We start from the raw sequence: 25,185 nt of genomic DNA, 5'->3' as shown, positions 1-25,185 counted from the left end.
GTTTATAAACACTACTTCGCACTGTGTGGTTAAAGGCATTTCATTTAATACAAACAATTACAGCCATCTTCACTCCTGAAACAGTGCCACTCACAACATGGATTTTACTCAGGCCATTGATGCAAATATGTTCTTGGTTAATTAGCTCTGAAGTTTTTATAAACAAAACATCTTCCTTGTGAAGGCACAATACCATCACAATGAAAATCACACAAACATCCTGAGAAGAATAAATATCTTCATGATTTAGCGATGGACAAAATAAAAAAGAAAGAATGAGAAATGTCCACATCTGTGCAAAAAGAGCAGCAGTCCATCTGACTTCAGTCTTTGATGACTTCAGGATCCTGGTTTTCTGCTGCCAATTTCAGCTGTTTTTGCTTCTGCATGTAGCGGTATCCTCGCATCGCGCACAGGTAGCCTCCGTATGCTGTCAGCAGCATCATCGAGGCAGAAAAGGCCCGATAGCCGATGTCAGCCAGGCGCTTTCCAGACACCATGATGAGGATCCTGAAGGAACCAGGAACAGGAAGTCAGAGCAGGTTCAGCAGCAAAATACTGTACAGCAGTGGTGGAAAGTAACCAACTATGTTTACTCAAGTACTAGTGTGATAATTAGAGTTTTGTACTTATGACAATATAACTTTGAGATGTTTGATTGTGCTTACTTTGCAGATTTGCCAAATATATTTGGTCTGATTATTTTATCCATTAACAGTTCCTCAATCGATTTCCCAGACAATGTTTCCATATCTTGATGCATATTAATATTGCAATATAAAATTATATACACCATGATAGAGGATTTTATCCACTTCGCTCACCCATAGTACTATTATTTTTTTAAAAGATGCTTGAATTGTTTTTCTTGAGTATTTACATTTAATTTATATAACAACTCTGAAAGTGACCATTCTAAGTACATTTTGCTGATGACAAATACTTTTATGTCCAGAGTGAAATACTGTACTTTTACTCATGTGACTCTTGAATACTGTATTTTGACTTACAACTGAGTGCTGTTGCATTATGGAGAGAAATCTGAATAATTCTTCCACCACTGCTATACAGTTAAGTAATGTAAAATTAAGCCACATATTCCTACGATTTTAACATCAATACGCATAAATGGTGACAACTCTCCCGGGACGAAATGAAACAACACTGGAAATTTGAGTTTGTGAAAAAACAAACAAACAAAAAACAGTTAAGATTCAGCTGTGGGCCTGTAAATAACTTAAACTGACATTTTTGAGCCTCACAACTGCTGTGAATGGCGGAGATTTGCGATATTTTTTTTAGTCATTTACACTGAAATTATTATTAATTTGCTTTACTGATGAGGATCTTGGCTCTGATATCAGTCACATTGGCTATATGTAACAGTCTATGCTGATGTGGAAACTATCGGTCTCTTTTCATCAGTCCAACTGGTACGTCTGATTTTATGTCCATAAAAGTTAAGTACCGTTGCTGAAATATAAAAGACCCACGTAACGTTATCACTACAAGCTAGCGAGCAGTCGGTCAGCTGTGTATGCACACTATTTTATTAACTTCGGAAAACCTCACGTCTTTGTCACGTCTCCTGTCAGAGCTAACAATTTTGTCTTTTCATACCTTTTGTTTTAAAAAGCGACAGCAAGCGCAGGTTGTCGCAGTTGTCCTCAATGTCGTCAAGCCAGCTTGCAAAGTTAGCACACAAGCTAATTAACCTTCGCTTTCGTAAGGTACGGAGAGCTAGAGGGGACATTTCTCTTATTCTGACAAAACTGCAAACAAAGTTGCAGCGCGCCACCTACTGACCCGGAGTTTATACAAATTACTATCTGTATTTAATTTACAGTACATTTACATTCTTAGTGTTATGCGGCTAATATACACAGTAAAACCCATCAGCTAGTTCTTTACTACAACCCCACAGTTTTAAGCTAGTTGATCTGCCCCTAAATTTACTGAAATAAATGTACTTCCATACTATTTTGAGGTACTTGTACATGGACTACTTTACTAATACTTTTTACTCCACTACATTTCAGATGGACATATTGCACTTTTTACCCCACTACATTCATATCTGACAGCTGTAGTTACGACTTTCAGATTTTGCATACAAAATATATGCTCAGTTTATAAAATACGAGGCACCGGATAAAAGCACCCAGCAGTCGTTAGAATTAGCTTCTCCACCAGCTACAACATTTAAATGCATCTAACATATTTATTCATAAATAATAATTAAATAATATAACACTCACAGATGTACTTTTACTTTTGACATTACGTTTAGCTGATTATACTTCAGTACTAAAGTAATATTTTGAATGAAGGACTTTTACTTGTAATTGTATTTTATATCGTCCTATTGCAGTGGTGGAGTAAGTACTCAAATCCTTTACTTAAGTAAAAGTACTAACATCCCACTGTGAAAATACTCTGTTACAAGTAAAAGTTCTGCATTGAAAATGTTACTTAATAAAAGTATGTAAGTATAATCAGTAAAATGTACTTAAAGTAAAAATAGTAAAGTAAAGGTACCGATCATTAGATTATTATTACTCATGCATTAACATAAAAGCAGCATTTTACTCTTGTAGTTGGTTGAGGTGGAGCCCATTTTGAACTGTTTTGTATCGACTGCAACTAATGAGTCTTTTCATTATGGATTAATTTGTCGATTAATTGATTGTTTGGTTTGTAAAAATTCTGAAAATAGTGAGAAATATCATCACAATTACCCAGAGCCCAAAGTGACACCTTCACATTGCTTGTTTTGTCCAACCAACAGTCCAAACCTCAAAATGAATACAATGATTAAAAGAAAAAGCAACAAATCCAAATTATTATATTTGTGAAGCTGGAACCATGAAATGTTGAAACCATGAAAAACAATTATTAAAACACTTGCCAATTAGTTTTCTGTCAATCGACTAATTGATTGATGACTAATTGTTTCAGCTGCACTTGTGTATACTGTTGGGTAGTTTAATTTATGTCAAAACATCATATTTTATAAACTCTTCATAAGTTTTATATGCAAAAATCTTAATTTGTAAAGTAACTCAAGCTGCCAAATAAATGTGGTAGTAAAAAGTACAATATTTCCACGAGTAACTCAAATACTTGAGTAAAAGTACTTAGTTACATTCCACCACTGCTTTTGAGGTACATTTCGCTTATAATACTTCTGTACTTTTACTAAAGTAATAATTTGAATGAAGGACTTTTGCTTGTAAATGTATTTATATTGTTTTATTGTTACTTTCAATATGAATACGTCCTCCACCGCTACATGTGAAACCTCGAGCCGTTTTTTTCTTACGTGAACTTTGGCTGCATCTTATCGCCATGATCTGGCGTTGCTATGGTTATTGGTGGCTATTTTTAACTGTGGTGGCAGTTTCTGCCTGTAAAAAACATTTTTCCGAATTTATATTTAGCGTAATATATAATGGAGATGGAGACATTCAAATTCATCTCTCTTTTTTTAATTCAAATCTACCTACACAGAGGGTTTAGTATCAACTGAACCTAGCACAAACACAACAGCCTGAATTTAACCGCAGCCCATGTTTTCCACCCGGAAGTATTTTGGAGGCGCGCACCTTACAATGGCAACATGTTCGATAGGTAGCGACTCTGTTGATGAAATAAATGATCCAGGAGCCGCTCCTTACGGCAACTTTATAAACTATTACACTTTCAATCCCCCGGAGAACCGCTTGAGTCTGGTTCCAGCCACACTCCTTCAGGATTTAGGTTACAGCGACGGTCATCAGACCACACTGATCCTGGACGTGGGATGTAATTCAGGGGTATGTGATTCTGGGACAGAGAGGTGCACACTCTCTCTAAACAGTGCTTTTTAAAATGTATCTTTAACCGTTTGGACTATTCCCTACATTTCCCTTAAATGTGCCCTTTAAGTAGGCAGGACTTTTTTCGACATGTTTCGACAGCATCACATACAGTATAACTCATAGTAGCCTATGAGCGTCATAATCAAAGCTCTGAAGTCTTTTGCATACACATTTTCCCGTGATGCATATGGTGATCCAGCATGACATATATGGCATCTTTGGGACTCATCTTATAATTTTGAATAAAATGTGAAATAAAGTTAAGTTTGAACAACATCTGTCCACATAACTTATTTTTTGTAGTTAAAGCTAGCCTCTCTTTTCTTCCCCCTTGTGAATGGCAGGAACTGAGTGTAGCCTTTTACAAGCATCTGTTGCAGGAGGATGTGTGCAACAAGGAGTCAGTCAGGAGGAAAGTTAAACTCCTGGGCTTCGACTTGGATGAGACCCTCATTCAACGGGCTCAGCAGACCAACCCTCTGCCCAGCAGCATCTCCTTCCTCCCTCTGGACATCACTAAAGACACCGACCAGCTGCAGGACTACCTCAACCAGCACGGCTGCTCCCACTTCCACCTGAGTCTGTGCCTGGCTGTCACCATGTGGGTCCACCTAAACCACGGAGACCCCGGCCTGCTGAAGCTGCTCTCTCGTCTGGCTTCCATCAGCCAGCACCTCCTGCTGGAGGCACAGCCCTGGAAGTGCTACCGCTCTGCGGCCCGACGGCTGAGGAAGCTGGGCCGCTCAGACTTTGACCACTTCAAGACCCTGAAGATCCGTGGGGATGTAGCAGAACATGCCAGGGAGCACCTGGAGAGACACTGCGGCATGGAGCTCATCCAGAGCTTCGGCAGCACTGCATGGGACCGCAAGCTGCTGCTCTTCAAAAGGAGATGAGACTGAGGGACAAGAGTCAAGAGAATCGATTATCAAAATGATTGTCAATTCCACAAATTATTGCAGCTCTAGAGGAAAGGAAAACTGGGGGCTGTAGCACATTTAAATTGATCTTTTGTGGCTAAAACCTTTATTTTCTGCTTGATAAGTTTGTATTATTATCTGCCTCAACACTGATTTTGTTAATTAAAACGTTTAAATGTTTGCCAGAAATAACCTAGCTACACAATTGTTTACATTATGTATGCAATCATTACCGTGCAGATTAAATGATAAAACACAGCGTTTGCCATTATCGAGCTGCTACTTCCTTCTGTATCAGAGCTGACTGAACCACAGTGGTCAATAATGCAAAACAAAACTTAAGCACAACATATTAATTTTCATCATTTTAATTACAGAATACTAAAAATAACATTACATAAAATGTCTTTTTAAAAGAAACCATTGAATATTACAAAGGTTGTAAATTTTGTAAAGTTAGGATATAAAATCTTTGAACAGTGGTGCATAATTGAAAAGAAAAATAATTTTCATAAAATGTATATATTAACTGTTCTAATACATAAAAAATGAGATGGACACAAATTGCAGACAGACGAGATGAGTAGACACCGCCATTACTGCAGTGAACTCTCCTTTCGAAGGAAGAAAGACTTGAGATGCACAGCACACACCACAATCAGCTGAAGTTCTCAAGTTATGTCTATGTTCCCCCCAAAAAAGGGGGGGGGGGTTACCATTTACAACAGAGGAAAACCAACAAGCTCGAAAGACTACAAAAAGTGACTTGGTGGCTGCTTCCAATATTCACACATCTCAAAACCTGACAAAACTGGCCTTGGTTCCATAAACACATACCGTTTTCCACAGGTTTAAGCTGTACAAAGAGTTTTGAGAAACCTCATACTTAAATCATTCCACCAAGACAGTGAAATAATGATCAGCTTTCAGTTCCGTAACACAGCCATTCCTATATCCTACTGTACAACTGGTCAGTAGTCAGATCCACTGAAAGCTACCATGGTCACATAATTCAATATCAGGAGGTCAACCTAAGGAATTGGAATACACTTTACATTGGGGGGGGGGAGAACGACACATGCATATTCCAACAGTGTGCTTGCTTTCTTCCTCTTCTTGCTGAGATTTACGTCACCCTGTGTCACGTCATCATGAGCCCTTGTTAAGATGTTTTTGTCAACACCGCAGCATCACTCAAAAGGTATCACCCATCGAGGACATTCAGAGCCTGTTTGAACCGCAGATGTCCCTCTACATGTCACACTGGCCAGTCATGTCCACACAGAGGTATTTCATTAGTCTCCTGCCATTTGGGAGACGCATTGTGTCACATTTTTGGTAAACAGACACGGGGGGAGGGGGGGAAGCAATCAACAGTTTATTTAGGTGTTCTTTCAAAAACAAGATATGGTTATAATCAAGAGTTCCGCTGAGTGGCAGAATCACCGTTCCTTCTGTGCAGTAGTGGTTTCATTGGCCCATGAAGACCAGGTGGAGAAATGCAGAGAAAAGGAGTGGATGAGAGAAGGTAGAAGGGAAACAGACAATAACCCAGAGGACATCTCAGAAGACAAAGGACATCTGAGACAACAGAGGCATTTAGGAGGAAATGAGGCGAGACACCAGCAGAGCTACTTGGTTTGGCTGGTCTGTTGCTCAGACAGCTGGAGTTTTTTCACCAGGGATCCAGGAGCTGCTGCTCATCATGTAAGCTAATAATGCTGTTTAGGTTCAGAAGAGTCCCCCTGAGTTAGTGCACACGTCAGAGTCAGGCAGGCCTCGCCCGCTTGTTCGTTAAGAAATCCACAAAAAGAAGCATTAAGAAAAAAAATAAAATAAAAAAAATAAAATAAAAAAATTCAATTCTGCAATTTAATATCAAGCTTACAATTAGCTTTGGAGAGAGAGAGAGAGAGAGAGAGAGAGCCCGTCATAGTTTTACAAGTCTGTGCTTGGGGAAGGATTGAGTCATTGTTAGTGTGGAGGAGGGTGGGGAAAAGTTCAGGTGTAAATACGGCAGCTCCCACAAAGTGATGAAGCTAACCTTTGAGTCCTGCTCATTTTCTGAAAACTCTGAGAAGTATGCATTTTGTGTTGTGAATGCAATGTGCGCTATGTAGTGCCCAACCAGAGAGTGGGTTGTGTTGTTTGAGCATGCTCATACGTTTATACTGTTATCTGAACATCTGATTCTCAAGTGGTCGTTGGTGCAGGTCTGCCCAGCAGGCGAGTAGTTGGGAATCTAGTCAGGTGCTGGTGTTGCAGGTTACACTGACTGTGCATCAGTCAGACAGACAGGTAGGTATGTAGGTAGACAGGCAGGTGGGCTGTAATGGGACTCAGAAGATGAGGCTAAATCAAGGGAGCCGTGTCCATCAAGCCTTTGTTGGGGTCCAGGCTGGCAAAGAAGCGGACGTCCCGGTCCTTGTCGGACTGCAGAGCCATCACAGTCTCTTCCAGCTCATCAGAGTAGGCACAGCCAGGCTCCTTGAAGTATGCTGTACACAAAACACAAGACTCATTTAGTCTAAGTAGAAACCTGTAAAATGGTACGAGATGTGTGTAATTGAGAGAAGGGGCAGAGCATGTGATAAGCCTGGCAATATTCTATATTTTTCTTATTGTAAGTAAAACCCATGAAAAGACCAAAAACACTAAACTAGTATTGTTATCCAAAGCCTGATATATATTATTCCTCTGTGCCATAAACCTCCATTGTTGTCCAAAAACTATTAAAACCACATTAGAGAGCCACACTGTTAAACTGGGTGACATTTTCTTTCATTACAATGAGCAATACACTACGTTATTTTGAGTTGATCACACAAACGCCATCAGGCTGCTGCAAACACTTGCTAGCGCAACAAATCCGCGGCAGAAAATAGTCCAACAAATGTACAATTTACTCTTGTTTGAGTAAGGTTTGTTAAAAACTACACGGCTTAGCTGTTTTAGGAAATTACTTAGCCTTTTTCTTTTTTTCCTTTTTTTTAATAAATGAAGCTATATATTTGCTATATATTTATGTCTTCAATAAGAACCAATGGACTAGGAGCCATAGTCTAGGGAAGTTGGAAAAGTACTTAGAGGCTTTACTAACACATTGTATTTTTGTTATTGCCAACAATTCCCATGAAAAGACCAAAAGCAACAGAGAATTGTCAGCCTTATCCTTAAAAGATAACATTAATCATTTTGTTTATTTGCATTTTACCTTTCTCCATGACACTCTGTCGTAGAGCCTTGGCCACCAGTACGCGGACATTGGCCACCGGATCTGAGGAGAGGCTGAGAAGGCTGGGCAAGAGGTGCTGGCTAAATTGCTCCATGGGCATGCAGTCCTCCTCCACTACGGCCTGCAGAAAATACAAGGAAACAGTAAAACACACAGTCGCACAGACAGGCTGGTGTTAAAGACAGCTAGCCAAACCCAGGAAGAAGGGAGTCAAGAGGCATTCGTGAGGATGAACCTCTGTCACAAGATCCAGCAGATACAACAAATCAAAAGCATCTAATCAGAAAGAGAAGTTGACAAACAAGCCCATGAATAAATAGTTTTCCACTATAGTATTACCGTAATACATAGCTGAAGTTAGTCACGTTCTTATCTGTCATCAGGTTGTCTAAAGTGAATATTACATAAACAAAACAACCAGTGTTTTGTCTGTATCCATTTAGCAAGTATCACTCTTAAAACAGGTGAAAAGAATGCAGGTGCTGCTGTTCCACCATTTCGTGTAAAGTAACGTGAGATAAGAGCTACAGACCTGGCAGATGAAGGCAAAGGCCTGTCGCCCCACCCACTTGGGACAGTGGCAGAACCTGACTGTGAGCTCGTTGATGAAGTTCAGGCCCAGATCATCGGCCCTACATGCATACAGCTTCTGGAGGATCTCTACAACCTGAGAACACAAGAGGTAATGACACACGTACATTTTTAACCACCTCAAACACAGATTTGCATTTTTTTGCAGATGGACTTAACAGAGTAAAAAAAAAAAAAAAAAAAAAAAAAAAAAAAAAAAAGAGATGAAAAGATGAGATGCTGTCTACAGTAGCTATAATGATTGCTGCATAGTCTAAAGATTTCACACTGCCATTTGCGTTTAAAGGAATAGTTATACTCAACATTTTGAGAAATATGCCTATTCGCTTTCTTGCTGAGAGTTAGATGAGAAGATCGATACCACTCTCATGACTCTCTTTTCAATATGAAGCTATAGCCAGTAGCCAGTTAGCATAAAGACTGGACACAGGTGAATTTTGTTACCTCTGGACAGAGCCAGGCTAGCTGTTTCCCCCTACCAGCACCTTTGAAGTTCACCAATTAACACGTTATATCTTGTTTGTTTAAACTGTACAAAATCCAAAGTGTAAAAACGACCACACAATTACTTGGAGGGGTGAGGTAACTTCCTGGAGTCTTGTCAAATAAATGTGTTAATTAGTGAGCTTTTCTTGGCAAGAAAGGGAATAAGAGGATTTCCCAAAATGCCAAACCATTCCTTAAACAAATAAGAACTTAGCATGTGTACAAGTACCTTCTAAGTGACTACATAACTTCTCCAGCAAAGGTAAGATGATCAAATACAACTATCAGTCAGGGCATCACATACACACAACACTGAACATTATCCATCAGTGTGACTCATTTCCCATTTGATTTTCCAGTGTTTTTGCTAACCATCTGTCACAAGCCAACGTTTTTCCTCACCAGATGTTTCCTTCACCAGCAAAAAAATTTAATTCAATATTGCACACTTACCAGTTTGTATGAGATCCACCTGACCTCTGAGACTTTGTCAGAGCAGAGTGTGAGCGCTATCTGTCTGAGGTAGTCATACACATCGTAGTGGCTGTACAACTCTATGATTAAGATCAACTGCCTGGAGGGGGACAGAGAGAGAGCACTTCAGTCAGACAAACAAGAGGGCTATGCAAACTTTTCCTGTAAATAGTAGCACAATATAGTAAATACAAAATGACCAAAATTAAATGAACTGCAATTTTGAATATTCTATTATGGATCGAAATTAGGAAATTCACTGTTTAGGTGATACTGACAGTAAATTAATTGCAGAATTAAATCTAACCCATATGCAGTGTTATAAGAGCAGAATTCAGCCCTGCCATAGTGTCTGATTGGAAGTCAATCTGGATGAGAGTCTGGTCAAATGTAAATGTATTATTTCCAGATTGTAAGAGGAAAAGGAGACGTACTCTGCCAGCTCATATCTGAATCTCCAGTTGCGGCTGTTGTCTGTCACCATGAACTCCTGCAGCTGGTACAGATATTCTCTCCTCTTGTCTGCGTGCAGCAGCTGCAAAAAGAAGATGCACATGAAGCTGCTTAGTTATCTAGTACTACCTGTGAAGCAATCAATCCAACTGTGACTTTCTTCTTTAACTGGAAAACAAAAACTGCTGCAAAACAGTGCACTCAAATCTTAACTGAGCTGTGAGTCCTTTTTTGTCATCTATCACAACAACAGCATTGCTGAAATGTCCCAATCTGAAACATACTAGCCTCCTGCTCTTTAATGCTCAAACAGTATGAAATAAGACCAAATCAAATAATCTTTCTTGGATCAGCAGTATATAAATCTATAATCTCACCTTGAGGAAGTCATAGAGGTGTTTGAGCACGCCGATGCGGACCTCGTCCAGGTCTTTGAGGAAACCGTTGAAGATGGGCACCAGATCAGCTGCTGTCAGCTGGTCTCCCAGGATAACTGCCAGCTCATGGATGGAGAACGCCAGTGTACGCCGCACCTTCCACTGAGAGTGGGAAGGTAGAAGGAAAAGAAAAGGATTATAGCACCAGTCACAGAACAAGCAAGTGTCTTGGTAAAAAAAAAAAAAAAAAATCCTTTTAGGTCACTTTTTAAACAGTAAATGTTTTTAGTTAAACATGCCATTTATCTGAACCCCTCCAGTGACAGGTCTGAATCCACAGCTGTACAGTGCAATGCTGCCATGCTAACAGTGACATTCAGAGCTGTCACGCTGTCTCTGCTTCTGTGAAGTGAAGCAACGTTTCTCCTCGGTACATTTCCCTTTCTTGCTCACATGTTCTCAAGTAACACATTTGTACAACAAGTGCTATTTTACACAAGTCAAGCCAAGCACATCACTAAAAAAAAAAAAAAAAAAAAATGCACGTTGTTGTGGATTACTTTCTTATTAACATGGTTGAGAGAAATTCTGGCACCATCTTAAAACAAGTGACCCTCACTCACTTCACTACCTAGAGGAGTCCCCTCAGTCAGCTAAGACTCTGTGACTTCACACCATCCACTATTACAAACACTGAGGAGCATCACTACAACATCAAACTAACACAAAGACTCCAACCCAACTAAACTAAAACAGAAAATACCTGACCAAAAACGCAACACAAGCCCAATTGTCATTTGGAACCAAAACACAGCTGTACACTAAACCTGTATGTTAGCACTATAGCTGATGCAAAGCTGAAGAAAACATTTACATTGTACAGCCTGGCCATCGACACAAGACTGCCAACAGAAAACAGGCTGTGTTTTCATGGTCATCTACGAGCCTTTGAGACAGAGCTTCGCTTCCTCACTGAGTGCACTCAATATTCCCAAATAAGTGATTAATGTCTTCGCAAAGCCAGCACCATGTGTCCAAAAATACTCCACCACACCAATGAGGGTAAACTTCACTACATCTAAGGAGAAAGCAGCAAAATAGCTCTACAAAATATGTATATCCAAAACCAAAGAGAAAACACGGGTCTCCTCATTCATTCACACGTGTTTGTGATTTTATGTTCTAATGGACTGTACCATTAAAGTGTTTAATCTGTTATCTTGTGATTATCTATTTTGTTTTCTTGTGTAAAATGTAATTATTCAATAATATGTAATTTAGCTTTGGCAACCATGTAACTGTAACATTCATGCCAATAAAGCTTATTTGAATTTGAGTAGTTCAGTAAATCAATCACAAAGAATGCCTTTATGGCAGAGATTGCACAATGCATTTCTACCACATCTGCTACCACAGCTGTTGGTATCGTTGTTGTTTTGGTTTTGATTTTCCAACAAAATATCACATAATTACAGCACTGTTAAGCAGTCTACTTCAAGATGACCAAATCAAAAGTACTAATGTACTGGACATTAGTTCTTGGCTTATATTTCTTCATGTGGTTTGTCACTCATTTTGGAATGAAAGAGCAAATCTAATCCCACATTACCCTCATAATTTCCTATTTCTCTGCCTACCTGCACATCAGTAGCGAGGGTTTCATATGTGTCCTTGAGGCAGTGCCAGTTCTGTCGTCCCAGAGTGAGCGCTACCCCCGGCAGGCTGAAGGCACAGTGTTTGGCTATCTCTGTATCCACCGTCTGGGCCCGGGCCGGGTCCGTCATAGAGAGGTACTGATCCAACAGCTGCTGGGGGATGACATTCTGGAACGGGGCAAGAGATTAAAGAGTGTGATGATTAAAGAGGAATGTGGATGCAGAGGGAGGTATTTAATAATCAATGTCTGTGCAAATCAATACCAACTGTAAGGTTCTGATCAATATTTCTATGTATGATAGAAGTGCTGACTGACCTGGATCTTAGGCACTGGGCTGTGAGCAGAGTCTTCCTTTCCCTCCTCCTCCACACTCTCAATTAGTTCCGACTCCTGGGGAAAATACAAATCCACACACACCATGAGGGAACAAGTAAGCGCACTACACACTGAAGAAGCTAAACTTTCTCCTCATTCTTCTTAATTCTCCGTAGATGCACAAGACCTAAAGCTGGATTCATGGCTGAGCGTTAAGGGGTTACAGCGTATCTACAGAGCCTTCCTCTAACACACATCTAGTAAACCCATTTCCACTGCAATCCCCTGCTAACAGCGATCACAGCTCTTTAACACATTGAATGAAAGAACAAACACTGCGATTTCATGGCAGTAGTCTCCTATTGAGTAATGAGACAAGGCGAAACAGAAGTAACCTGGATCTAACTCCAATTCTATAAGTATGTGTGTAGCCCAGCATCGTCCTATATCACAAAGTAAATCAGCTTCTTACTCTGAGTGATTGTGGTGGTTGTACATAAACATATAATTTTCTGCTAAGATTAGAACTGTTTAGGTTATTTCACATGGGAGATTTCTGCATTTGTCTTCTCCTTTTTTACTTGTTTGAGGTGAGCAGGGCTCAGATAGAAAAACGGTGATGTCACATATTTCAGTGCAACCAGGATTAGGATCTGAATCAAAATCTAATGACAGTTGTGGGAATGTTTTCTTGTGTTGCCAGCTCACTCAGTCCTGATAAAACAGATTATTAATTAAGATTAATATAAATCTAAACCTACGCTGTAGGTATCTACAGCAGAACACCTGTTAACCCCTTGTGCCAAGTATAAATCCAGCTTAAGTCCAGTATATGCAGTTACTGAGTATATCTGTGCAGCCATATAAACATACAACAGCTAACTTAACACACTGCAAAGATATGAATTGTCTCGTACTAGAACAGGGGAGTCAGGAGGAGACTCTTCCTGGTCCTCCTGGTTCTCCAGGGGCTCCGTCTGTGTCTCTTCGTCTCCTTGCTCCTGGACAGGGCTCGACTCCGAGGCTGAAGGAGTTTCCATCGTTTGCTCCTCTTCTGTGGGACTCTCTTTACTCACTGACTGAACCTCCGCAGATTTGCTCTCCACAGACGGGCTGTCAGTGTTGTTCTCTGGCTGGTCTTCTGGCTGGGGTTCAGTTGGGCTCTCGTCTGTTGGGCTGTCAAGCTGGGCTGCCTTCAGAGCTGCTGACAACACCTGGACTTGAGCTGGAGGTAAATTCACATACACTGCTCAATCTACATGCCAATACACTGCCAAAAGTCTACAGCTAATCATACATATTTTGGCTCTGTATACCCACCTTGTACATCGGGGTCATCCATGTGGGGTTGCAAACAGTCCAAGACCTTCTGGATCTGGTCGCTGGTAGCTTTGCCAGGGCTGGACTTGGAATCAGGACAATTATCTTCAGGTTCTTCCTCCTCTTTGTTTTCCTCCTTGTCTATCACTTTCTCTGATGTTTGACAATTTAGCATCTCCAATTCTCCGCTGATGTCTGGTAAAGGAGATCTCCAATAGTGGAAAGAATTAAAGTTCTCATCCGTCTGCTCCGTTTCTTTTGTGTTCTTAGCGTTGTTTGTGGTCGTAGGGCTGGCGTTGCTGTTTGAAACTGTGTGGGTGAAGCCATGGCGCATCTCTCCGGGAATATAAGTGTGGTTGTCATCAATGTTGTGCATTTCCTCGCAGTCAGCTGTTGACACGTGCTCTGGGGACGGCGTGGCACGGCCGTCCTGATTGGGAGGTGTGTGAGTAATGGTTCTTTCTGTGTGGCAGCCACTAATGTCGGAGCAGTTCAGAGAGTTTAGGGAGCAGTCGCTGAAATGAGTAAAAAAAATGTTTAGGAATACTCAGGTAAACCCTTATATCTAAAACAGAATAAAGGAGAGAGGATATACTATATCTTGTAATTAGCCTCTTTGTAAATGTTAAGCACTAGCCAAAGCCAATATTTTATTTATTTATTTATTTATTTATTTATATATATATATATATATATATATATATATATATATATATATATATATATATATATATATATATATATATATATATATATATATATATATATATATATATATATATGTATATGTATGTGTGTGTGTTCCCACCTGCATCTGAGCTGACCATTGTTGAGCTTTGAAACAAAACCTTAAACCCTAGCTAGAAGTTAGTCAAACCCAGTCAAATTGTAAACTGAAGCATTTAAGAGTACATTTCAAACTCTATTCCAGGGTACTGGAGAGGAGAATTCGTCCGATAGTCGAACCTCGGATTCAGGAGGAGCAGAGTGGTTTTCGTCCCGGTCGTGGAACACTGGACCAGCTCTATACTCTCCATCGGGTGCTCGAGGGTTCATGGGAGTTTGCCCAACCAGTCCACATGTGCTTTGTGGATCTGGAGAAGGCATTCGACCGTGTGCCCCGGGGCTCTTTGTGGGGAGTGCTCTGGGAGTATGGGGTCCGGGGCCCTTTGCTAAGGGCTGTCCGGTCCCTGTATAACCGGAGCAGGAGCTGTGTTCGCATTGCAGAGGTGGGTCTGTATCAGTCAGACCTGTTCCCTTGTTTGCTCATGTTGGACTCCGTCAGGGATGCCCTTTTAGACAGGTTCTGTTCACTAATTTATATGGACATTGAATTTCTAGTGAGAGCAGGGAGCAGGTGGAGGAAAGTCTAGAGAGATGGAGGTCTGCTCTGGAAAACAGAGGATCTCAAGCTCTGCTGTTTGCAGATGATGTCGTTCTGATGGCTTCTTCAACCCAGGTGGGACGGTGAGGTGACAGGGGGCAGAGGTGAAGAAGGTGCAGGACTTTAAGTACTTAGGGTCAACGGTTCAGAGCGACGGAGACTGTGGAGAAGAGGTGAAGAGGCGAGTGCAGCAGGGTGGAGCGGGTGGAGAAAAGTGTCAGGTGTGTTGTGTGATAAAAGAGTCTCAGCAGGAATGAAAGGAAAGGTGTTGGAGACGGCGGTGAGACCAGCGATGTTGGACAGCTTAGAGACAGCGGCACTGAAGGAAAGACAAGAGGCAGAGCTGGAGGCAGCAGAGCTTAAGATGCTGAGGTTCTCTTTGGGAGGGACGAGGACGGACAGGATCAGGAACGAGGACATCAGAGGGACGGCTCGTGTTAGATGTTTCGGAGATAAAGTCAGAGAGGCCAGATCGAGGTGGTTTGGACGTGTTCAGAGGAGAGACTGTGAATATATTGGTAGAAGGATGCTGAGGGTGGAGCTGCCAGGCAGGAGGTCTAGAGGAAGACCAGAGAGGAGATTTATGGATGTAGTGAGAGAGGACATGAAGCTAACTGGTGTGAGTGAAGTCAGTTTCAACACTGACAGCCCGTCTGTGGAGAGCAAATCTGCGGAGGTTCAGTCAGTGAGTAAAGAGAGTCCCACAGAAGAGGAGCAAACGAGCGTGAGATTGACAGGCGGATCGGTGCAGCGTCTGCAGTGATGCGGGCGCTGTATCGGACCGTTGTGGTGAAGAAGGAGCTGAGTCGAAAGACAAAGCTCTCGATTTACGGTCAATCTACGCTCCTGCCCTCACCTATGGTCATGAGCTTTGGGTAGTGACCGAAAGGACAAGATCGCGGATACAAGCGCGCCGAAATGGGCTTCCTCCGCCGAGTGGCTGGGCGCTCCCTTAGAGATAGGGTGAGGAGCTCAGTCACACGGGGAGCTCGAGTAGAGCCGCTGCTCCTCCACGTCGAGAGGAGCCAGCTGAGGTGGCTAGGGCATCTGATCCGGATGCCTCCTGGACGCCCCCTCGGGAGGTGTTCTGGGCATGTCCCACCGGGGCGGCCCCGGGAAGACCCAGGACACGCTGGAGGGACTATGTCTCTCGGCTGGCCTGGGAACGCCTCGGGATCCCCCCGGAGGAGCTGGAGGAAGTGTCTGGGGCGAAGGAAGTCTGGGAGTCCCTGCTTAGACTGCTGCCCGGCCCCGGATAAGCGGAAGAAGATGGATGGATGGATGGATGGATTTCAAACTCTACAAAGTACCACTATAAATGTAACATGACTTTCTACATAAAAAGGATTCAAGGAAAACACATCTGGTCAACTTCAACTGATAACGCCCAGTGAATTATGACCAGGATTGATGGAGTCCAGTCCAGAGTGAACAAACCAAAAAGCGGCACACAATTCATCAAAATAAACCAACAGCTGTAAATAAATGTCAGTTGCTGCAGTGATGAAAGTCATTGAAAGTGGTCTTACCTGTCCAATGTACACCTGGCAACCTCTAGTAGGGCACCGTCCTCTCTGAAGTGAAGGCCTGTGCTGGAGGGATTGGCAAAGGTGGAGATGAAACGCCCCAGAGACTGAAAGGCAGCTTGTCGCACCTAAAAGTGGGGCAGAGAGGAATCTGTCAGTTTCATCATGACAACAGACATTTTTCATAACTCTAAAGCTCATATTATTTGCTTATGATCTTATTCTATTCATGAACAGGATTATTTGCATGGGGCACCATTTTAACGGCCGGATATAGTCCAAAATAGCACACAGACATGGACAGCGGAACCACAAGCAGTTCTGTTTATAGTGCACTGGGTGCCTGCATACACAGACAAGATCACAAGTTTGTCAGCGCAAACTGTCTGTGCGGTCATAAATTTTGGGCTCCATGTGGTCATGATGGACATGGGTAGATGCCAAGATTTACGTCATGTGGACCCACACAGATGCGGAAAGTACAGATTGGATTTTAGTTTAAAGACCCTTTAAGACTAAAACCCTGACATGCTTCAAGTCCCATTGATGATCATTTTTGCAACCAATTGGAAAGTATACAAAATTGCCAGTCAAGTGGTGTAACAAGTTACAGAGAGTCCGCATTTCTCATCAGTTACCTACCACTTGTTCCTTGTCCCAGTGAAGATGTTTTCTCTCTATGAATTTGCCCTTTTCAAATTTTCAGCAACAACAACAAAGAATTGTAATCTAAATGAAGATAAGACATCTATCTTCCAACAAGAAGATGCATACAGTGGTGAAGAAAAAAATACATCTAGATCCAAGCAGAAACTGCTCTATTTTCATCATAGTACAGAGGAAGTTACACATAAATGTTGCTTGTAATTTTATGCAAGCGTATGAGTTACAGTTTTTCCTGTGTGTGCGTGAGAGTGTGTCTTACCCAGCGAGACTGGTCACTGATGAGGCTGATGAACAGGGGGGACAATTTCGCACGTCGCACCTCTGGAGAGGTGGAATTGGAGACCATCATGAAGCACTCAGCACAGGCTTTCCTAATGCCCCACAGACTGTCTGAGCACAGATCGAAGAACTTGGGCATCTACGTTAAAAACAAAACCAAGTCAGTATAACTTGAAACTAATATTGACTGAATTACACACAGCTGACTTGAACTGTTATAAGACTTCCCTCAGGGAAGGACACCACTGTTAAAATTTCATGTTACATAATGAAGCTGTTAAATGTTGTGCTGTCGAATTTTTCAATCAAAGAAAAAGAAAGTCTTGGAGCTTCTCACCAGTAGTTTTTCTGTGGCCTCCTGACCCACAATAGAACAAAACTCTCCAAAATTAGCTGCACAGACCTGTAAAACATAATAATGAACAAGCACCAAATAAATAATAAATTATGTTTATTTTAAACCATCAGACAAACTCCACAAAAGGTTATAAATTTGCATGGTGCATCAAAAGGATGCCAATTCCAATAACGCTAATAGGACTATTAATAATTCTAATATCATTATCATTATACAGACTGTTCAGGTTACTAAACCTCCTCTGGCTCGATCACTCAGTATTTCTGTAGGACTTTTCTATTATCTTCACTTTCATCGTCGCCTAGCAACATGAGCCATGTGCATTTGTTTTTGTGGTATATATTGTTTGTTTGCATTGTTCATGCAGTATTTACATGACCTTATGAATTTAATTTATAAAATAAAAATCCCAAACACTTAATGTAAATTTAAATGTAAATTTGGAACACAATTGAGACTGGGGAACACGTATGCTTATTTGGGGTACTGGGCTAAAGCTGCAAAAAAAAAAAAAAAAAAAAAAAAAAATCAAGTTTAGCTTCAGACAAAAGGAGGATTACACGAAAGCAGAAATAGACTTAACAATTACAAAAAAAGACCTCCAAAATTATTCACAATTTTGGTCAACCTTTTCAACTCCTAAATACCCTTTCCCAACTGGCACCAGTTACGCCAGAGAATTAACATTCCTCACAGAAACTACAACAACAACATAGTGTAGGCTAAGGTGATGCACAAAACAGAATTAAGGCTGACTCACAGTGTTAGTGAATTTATCCTGAAGGAACACGCGAAACACAATTAACCTCAACTCAAATAACTTTTTGCTCAGTTGTGACTGCAGTCTGAAACAGAATATCTTGTAGGTTCATAATCATAAGTCATTTGAGACGGTAAAAAGTATCTTGACCTTTGGAGGAGATGAAAATGGTTTGGAGGTCGTTACCTTGCGAACTTGAAAGAGTCTGGCATCACTGCACAGGTCACAGAAGCGTGGCAGCAATAGATGTTCCACTGTGTCTTTGCTCAACATGGTGACAACTTTACACATGATCTGTCAGAGGAGATACATGGAGAGCGTTATGAGGAGCAGCTTGTGCGTGTTTCGGGAGGCTGAACCTGATATGAGAAAACTTGATTTGAATTGGGTAAAGTGAATTAGTGAATAGCTAACACCTAAATACAATATAAATAGAACAGAATATAAATAATAATCTAATTCAACTTTGAGCCGTTGCATTACATTTTTTAATTAATTCAACAAATGCATAGTTCAATAACACATGACAAATTACAATTTATATAATTAAAAAACAATCTCTGCTGGCATCAGTCATGTTTATTCAAAATAAAGGACATTTTAAATTTTAGACTGGTGACTGGATTAGATAAAGGCATTGACTGATCACAGTAAAGTAGTAAGCCACTGTGCCTCTCTGTCTGCAATGAACTTGGATTGATTTAATAGCTGAGCCGCCAACTATACTTGTAGTTTAAAAGCAGTTTGTCTAGCACCATGTGGTTTTCAGCTAAATTTCATTCAAGCCTATTTCCCTGATCATAAATAACCATTTTTATTAAATCTCTTGTAAATCTTACAGCAACTGCTTCGATTTTGTAGTCATCATCACTGCTGGGTTCTGTGAGTTCAAGTAGAACTGGACAAACTTTGGTCTCCATATCAGCTTTAGAGATGAGGCCCTGCTCCAACAAAACAAGCAGTGCTGCCTGGCTGGTCTTCCGCACCTGGAAAAGATGGGAGGAAGTTAAAAAACAGTTTTACTATATTTTTTATATCTCTTATTTCCTAAAAAGCTGAGAGAAAAGGAGCTCACAGAAAATGAACACCAAACAAAAAAGTATTGCTTGGCCGTCTTGACCAGTACTAATTGTTGTTTCCATTGTAAAAATGGAAAAACCTACCTGGTTATTTGGATCAGTGAGATATCGGACTACAATGGGTACCAAGTATCTTGAGAAAGCTGCTGGGAAGTTGGGCCGACTCTCATGCAAGAACATGGCAATGTTTGGGACCTGCTCCATCAGTTCAGCTCGCACTGTGGGCTCTGAGAACACACATTAAAGTATAAGCTTAATGTTCTAACATCAAATGCGTGCATTACAGTGCAACAAGTGCTATGTGCGCGCAAACATGTAAAGATTAAATCCTGAAAGAGTTTAGTTGCGTTTAATAAAGAAAATTAAAAAAAGAGAAAGAAACCGCAGTCAAAAAGTACAGAATTATCTAGAGACAGAACAACTGAATAGATGAAAAGGAAAATGCATCTACCTCCATCTTCTGACATTCTGGCAACTGTCTCCATGACACTGATAAAGTCATTTTCATTGTCACTGAACTCTCGAAGCACATCAAGCAGGCCACGAGCCACGATCTGCCTAGAAAGCAACAGGAGCGTCAAGTTAGTAGACTGCCTGCCAATACCTACAAGTGCTGAATGTACACAGCGTGACACACAGGACTGACAAAGCTGTCAAGTACAACACACACACACACACACACACACACACACACACACACACACACACACACACACACACACGTAAATGACAGGAGGGCTTGAACCCTGCAAAGCTGAGCATGAAAAGCATGAAGACAGGAACTAAACACGTTTTTGTGTTAACAGCAGAGCAGTATTTAATGTTTGCAGTGACTCTGTGTTGAGACTAATCAAAATGCACATCCTGGACAAAAGGATAATCTGGCAGGCTTTTACTGTTTACTAGGCAGAAAGTACCACATCAAAAATACAATATAAATCTCACAAAAATATACATAAACCAAAATTTGTCTTCAGTTGAAAACACTGAAAAACTATGACTAGCACTGTCAACCTAATGTCATGTTCAGACAGACACCATCCACCCATGGCTCAACAATCAGTCTTTCGGCATTCCTGCACTACAGAGTTAAAACAGGTATGTGATTAGTAAATGGACAGGAATGCAGACAGTCGTCCAGATGACTATGAAAAGACACACCTACCGATTACTTATAATCGGACGATGTGTTAATCTCACATCAAATTTTTTTGATGTGGGGTTTATGATACAAATTATTCAATGCACTTTATACGATGAATATGAAGAAAAGAATGTCAAATACCAACAACATATCATTGTGCAACATTATGCCATTAACTTATTTGAGCCATAAACCTTTCAGCAATGATAACCCTGCAGTCAGTGAGCACTAAGTGATCAATCTAACAATTCATATTTTTTAATAGTGCAAATACTACATTTTCTTGTTTACACAGCATAAAATACAACAACAGCCGAAAAAATAACTTAATTTGGTATGAAAGCTAAGTTATCGCTGAAGAGTTTCCTGGTAGAGTTTAACACTTTTTAAGTTAGATGAAAAGTTCTATCTGGCTACTTCTTCTCATCACTTTTTCTACAAGTGACACCTCTGCCATTTGCCAGTTGTTTCCTCGATACTAGGTTGCAGATGTTTCCTTTTTTGTTGTTTTTTTTTTTTTAACACCCACTAGAGGTGGCATAATGCTTTCACAATACGGTTTACACGTCAAACAGGGTTAATTTTCTCGTTTTCCTCAAGCTTGGCTTCCTTAACCGAAATGCCAAAACAAAAAAACGTAATCAATATATATATATATATATATATATATATATATACACACACACACACATTACTTTATGTTCCAAGAAAAATATAAATGAGTTATCACCAAGAAATAAAGTGGGCTTAGTGTAGATGGAAGCCCACAATGTAGAAAAAGGATGCATTTCACATTTATTGACATTGCTATGGACACCAAGACCTGAAGTAGCATTAGAGAACGAAGCTTTAGCAGGTTCAGCTAAAATACGCATCACTATGTGTTTACATCGCACTATATAGTTTGACAATGTATACTCACAACCAAAACACGACTCATGAACATCCCATTGTCTGTTTGACATTTAGCATTTTGTCTGTTTTTTTGTATGGAGTGATGAGTTAACAGCTTTACCACAGGGCTCTACTTACCTATTGAAGACATTCTCACTGAAGGCATACTTCTCTAGCCTCCCAAGAGGAGTTAGGTTGTCTTGTCCTGCATCGAGAAAGGCTGTGATGCGGATGCCGTCGCACTCTGAACCATAGTCATCAAATCCAACTGCGGGAGGGAAAGAAAAATCATTTTATGGCCACGTAACCATTGGAACCATCTCTGAAGCACACAGCTAGTGCCTACAAAAACAAAACATTTGAATGAGGACTAACAGATGCACCACTGTAGTCACTGTGCCATGTTGAAGATACTGAGTCAGACTAAATGTCAAGAATGAAGAACCTCCAATGCGTGAATAAAGCAGAAAGGCTCAAATCTAACTGATTATTCCATTTAATGTTCCAGCCATAAATACACACTGGCTTTGCAGTGGGATCTAAATGCTGTTTCATCACCCTGGCTAAAGCAGACAACAGGGACTGTTGGTCTGTATAACCTCTAATAATAGCATGTTGTAAAACCATGAAACACTGTTGACAGCTTTAAATTTCACATGGGTGAATTGGGGTTGCCCAGATGACACGTCTGTATACCTCCCTGCTGAAGGGAGGGAAAACAAAGTTCCACATATATGCAAGAAATGAATCCATAAATACAGGTAACTGCTTAATGTCATTTTGTTAACAAATTAAAGTAACTGGAGTACTCACAGTCATCCAAATCGTCATGGCCATCTTCAAAGTATAAAGATAGACCTGCAAGGATAAAGCAATTAGAGGGGAATCCATGGTGGCAAACATGTCATCAATATACCATCAATCAATACCAAAATGAAAAGAGTTCTGTGTTGGCAGGTTTACAGGCTGACAATTACTAAAACAGGACAAAGTCTCCTTTAGTAAGATTGACAATAAATCACTGTTTCGCTGATTAATAACTGCAAAACTGAAACTTTGTGCATTCACATGATATTGTCGGTGTAGTGACGTGTCAGAGGAAGAAATTAAAACAAGTCAGTAAATATAAACATGATGTTTCTCCTGGATCCCACATTATTGCCTTAGTTGATATTTTTTAATATATGAGGTTCCTCTTCTCAATAAGAGAAGCTAGCAATAACCTAAAAGAGTTTTGTGCACACCTGCAAAACCTCATTGATACAGGTGCAGGATCCCACAAAATGAATGCGATTAAGTGATTATAATGTCACTGGTCATTTTGGTCTATGTATATATACACCTTTAATTTCCTTCATACGGGTATTCGCCTAAGGAAGACCTGTATAGGGTCGAAACGTCGCAAATAAAAACTTCAGTAAACTCTGATTTCATTGTGTAGTTACTTTTCTATTGTATATCTATGTATCTTCTCTATGCTTTTTGCAGACATATGACACTTAACCAACCACCTCCCTTCCCTCAGGTGCATTTTTTTTAATTTCTATTTAATTTTTCCTCACTTATTTGGGGCTGTTTTTATCTCCATGCCCTTTATAGTTTCTATTTATGATTGGTGTATATAGTATTTAGAACCTTTATTTTTTTTCCTCCCATGCTTCATTTTGAATATAATAGATGCTCATAAAGTATATATTACCCTAGTTTGCTTATCAATACTATGCATTTTTGCTGCTGTGACACTTCAGTTTCCCTGCATGAGATCAGTTAAGTTGGTCTTACCTTATCTACGTTACTTTAGCTCAAATCTCAAACATAGACTAAATTCATTTGTTAGATCATTTAGACAACTGTGTTGCCTAAACTAAAACTACAAATGAGGTACTAAAATCTGAATTTTCACAGAATAATTTCTAAAGCATGTGGCTGAAAATTACATGTCCAGTTTGTTTTTCTATTATCATGCAATCCAAAGTGATGTTTTCCCTGGATCCCACAAAGGGATTTCACCCAGAAACTAAGTTGATTTTTAAATACATAAACATCTTCAGAGTTGTTTATGCCATTCAGGGTACTAAGTCAAAATTTTCTACAATTTTTAAACTAGTTGGTTGAAAATGAAACCTCCACTTTGGCTTCCCATGATCACGCAGTCCAATGTGAAGAACACAAACGAGACATGTAACACTTAAGAGGTCATTTTCAGTGCCTTAACGTATCGTAACATACCGACACTACAAGAAGACTCTCTTTCGTGGTTTGTTTTCAATACCACCCAGCGTTATAGGACAATAATTCAGAGTAGGGTAGTCAAAAGAAGAGCCCAGAAAGATATGCATGTGGTGGGACGGCTAATGCCAGTGTTTACAGCTGGGCAAGCAAGGGAATGTGCTCCACATACAAAAACAACTCCTATCTCGATACATTAGCTAAATGTGGTGTTTCGTTGGTGGAGTAAATAACGTTACGACTGATTTAACAACAGCCCCAAAAGGATGTTGGCAAAGAACAACATCTCCCCTTTGTTATGGTATAAAGGAGGATTTGGTCAGCTTATGGCTGAAAATGACTTTAGCAACTAGGCTAACGTTAGCTAGGTCAACCCGCTAGCCTTTGCTATGACAACAGTTCGATAATAAACACGGCTGGGGGCAAGCGATTATGTCTAACTACAGAAGAAAGCGGTAATTTAAAACAATATCTACACGTACTGAGTAGTTATAGGTTTAAATGTAGCCTCAAAGTGACACATTTCAATACCCCTGAGTAGCTTTCGTTAGCTAGCTGGCTAGTAGTGCTAAGTTTGCTAACACGGCTTGTCCAGCCCTTTCGCTTGACTTGGCTCGCCTTAGCTAACGTTAGCACTTGGGGATACCACAAATGCTGTAAAGTAGGGGCCGCTATTTTAAGTATTTCGACTCTAAAGACCACAATACCGCTTTGTACGTACCAACACAGCGTCAAAGTAATTGAGAAAATAGTATTTATAAAGTGCCATTACCTGCCATCTTGAGTCTCGGCTCGGCTCTGCGGGCTGCCGTCCCGTGTGGGCTGTCACCACCGCACAGCTGTCACTCAAACAAGGCAGCAAACTACTTCCTGAAACTACTTCCTGATGCTGGTATTCACCGGTCGATTATCTTTTAAACAACTAGATTAAACCGGTAAGCGTTTATCAACCTGTGCACAAACTCGACATAGCTGTACAGCATAAATACAGCCTGTGGGCTTTGTGTATCTCCAAACAAAAAAGAGCCGAAACAGTCACGTGACCACACGCCGTAGTTCAAGATGGAGACTGAGCGATTTGGTTGCTTCACTGTTAGCTAGCTAGCTGTTTACAATAATCACAATATGGCAAATACGACGGACTACTGGACGTTTTAACGCTAATAGCAAGAGATATA

The 25,185-nt window shown here is 40.5% G+C and overlaps 3 protein-coding genes across 3 annotated transcripts; 1 reads left to right on the top strand and 2 right to left on the bottom strand.

The window, feature by feature from the left end:
• Window positions 1–24: 24 nt before the first annotated feature.
• LOC122884950 (cytochrome c oxidase assembly protein COX14 homolog) lies at window positions 25–1,777 on the bottom strand. The gene is made up of 2 exons (XM_044215500.1): window positions 1,621–1,777; window positions 25–510 (listed from the first exon to the last, which is right to left on the bottom strand). Exon 2 carries the CDS (start codon window positions 498–500, stop codon window positions 324–326), a length of 177 nt encoding a protein of 58 aa, XP_044071435.1. The 5' UTR covers window positions 501–510; window positions 1,621–1,777; the 3' UTR covers window positions 25–323.
• Window positions 1,778–3,358: 1,581 nt separating this feature from the next.
• Window positions 3,359–5,051, top strand: LOC122884912 (pre-miRNA 5'-monophosphate methyltransferase). Its single transcript, XM_044215417.1, has 2 exons — window positions 3,359–3,815; window positions 4,205–5,051. Exons 1-2 carry the CDS (start codon window positions 3,570–3,572, stop codon window positions 4,754–4,756), a joined length of 798 nt encoding a protein of 265 aa, XP_044071352.1. The 5' UTR covers window positions 3,359–3,569; the 3' UTR covers window positions 4,757–5,051.
• A 410-nt stretch (window positions 5,052–5,461) lies between these two features.
• On the bottom strand, window positions 5,462–24,876 carry ppp4r1l (protein phosphatase 4, regulatory subunit 1-like). The gene is made up of 20 exons (XM_044215403.1): window positions 24,780–24,876; window positions 22,592–22,636; window positions 21,917–22,046; window positions 20,192–20,298; window positions 19,825–19,967; window positions 19,501–19,647; window positions 18,848–18,955; window positions 17,881–17,946; window positions 17,524–17,682; window positions 16,602–16,726; window positions 13,689–14,203; window positions 13,286–13,593; window positions 12,369–12,443; window positions 12,034–12,219; window positions 10,397–10,558; window positions 10,001–10,101; window positions 9,546–9,666; window positions 8,548–8,682; window positions 7,995–8,136; window positions 5,462–7,278 (listed from the first exon to the last, which is right to left on the bottom strand). The coding sequence occupies exons 1-20, from the start codon at window positions 24,784–24,786 to the stop codon at window positions 7,133–7,135; spliced, it is 2,928 nt and encodes a 975-aa protein (XP_044071338.1). The 5' UTR covers window positions 24,787–24,876; the 3' UTR covers window positions 5,462–7,132.
• Between the last annotated feature and the right edge of the window lie 309 nt (window positions 24,877–25,185).

The sequence above is a fragment of the Siniperca chuatsi genome, linkage group LG2 (assembly GCF_020085105.1).
Source record: "Siniperca chuatsi isolate FFG_IHB_CAS linkage group LG2, ASM2008510v1, whole genome shotgun sequence".
In the NCBI taxonomy this organism is placed as follows: Eukaryota; Metazoa; Chordata; class Actinopteri; order Centrarchiformes; family Sinipercidae; genus Siniperca; species Siniperca chuatsi.
The sequence above is the reverse complement of the archived record's forward strand: the minus strand, read 5'-3'. Positions and strand labels throughout refer to the sequence as shown.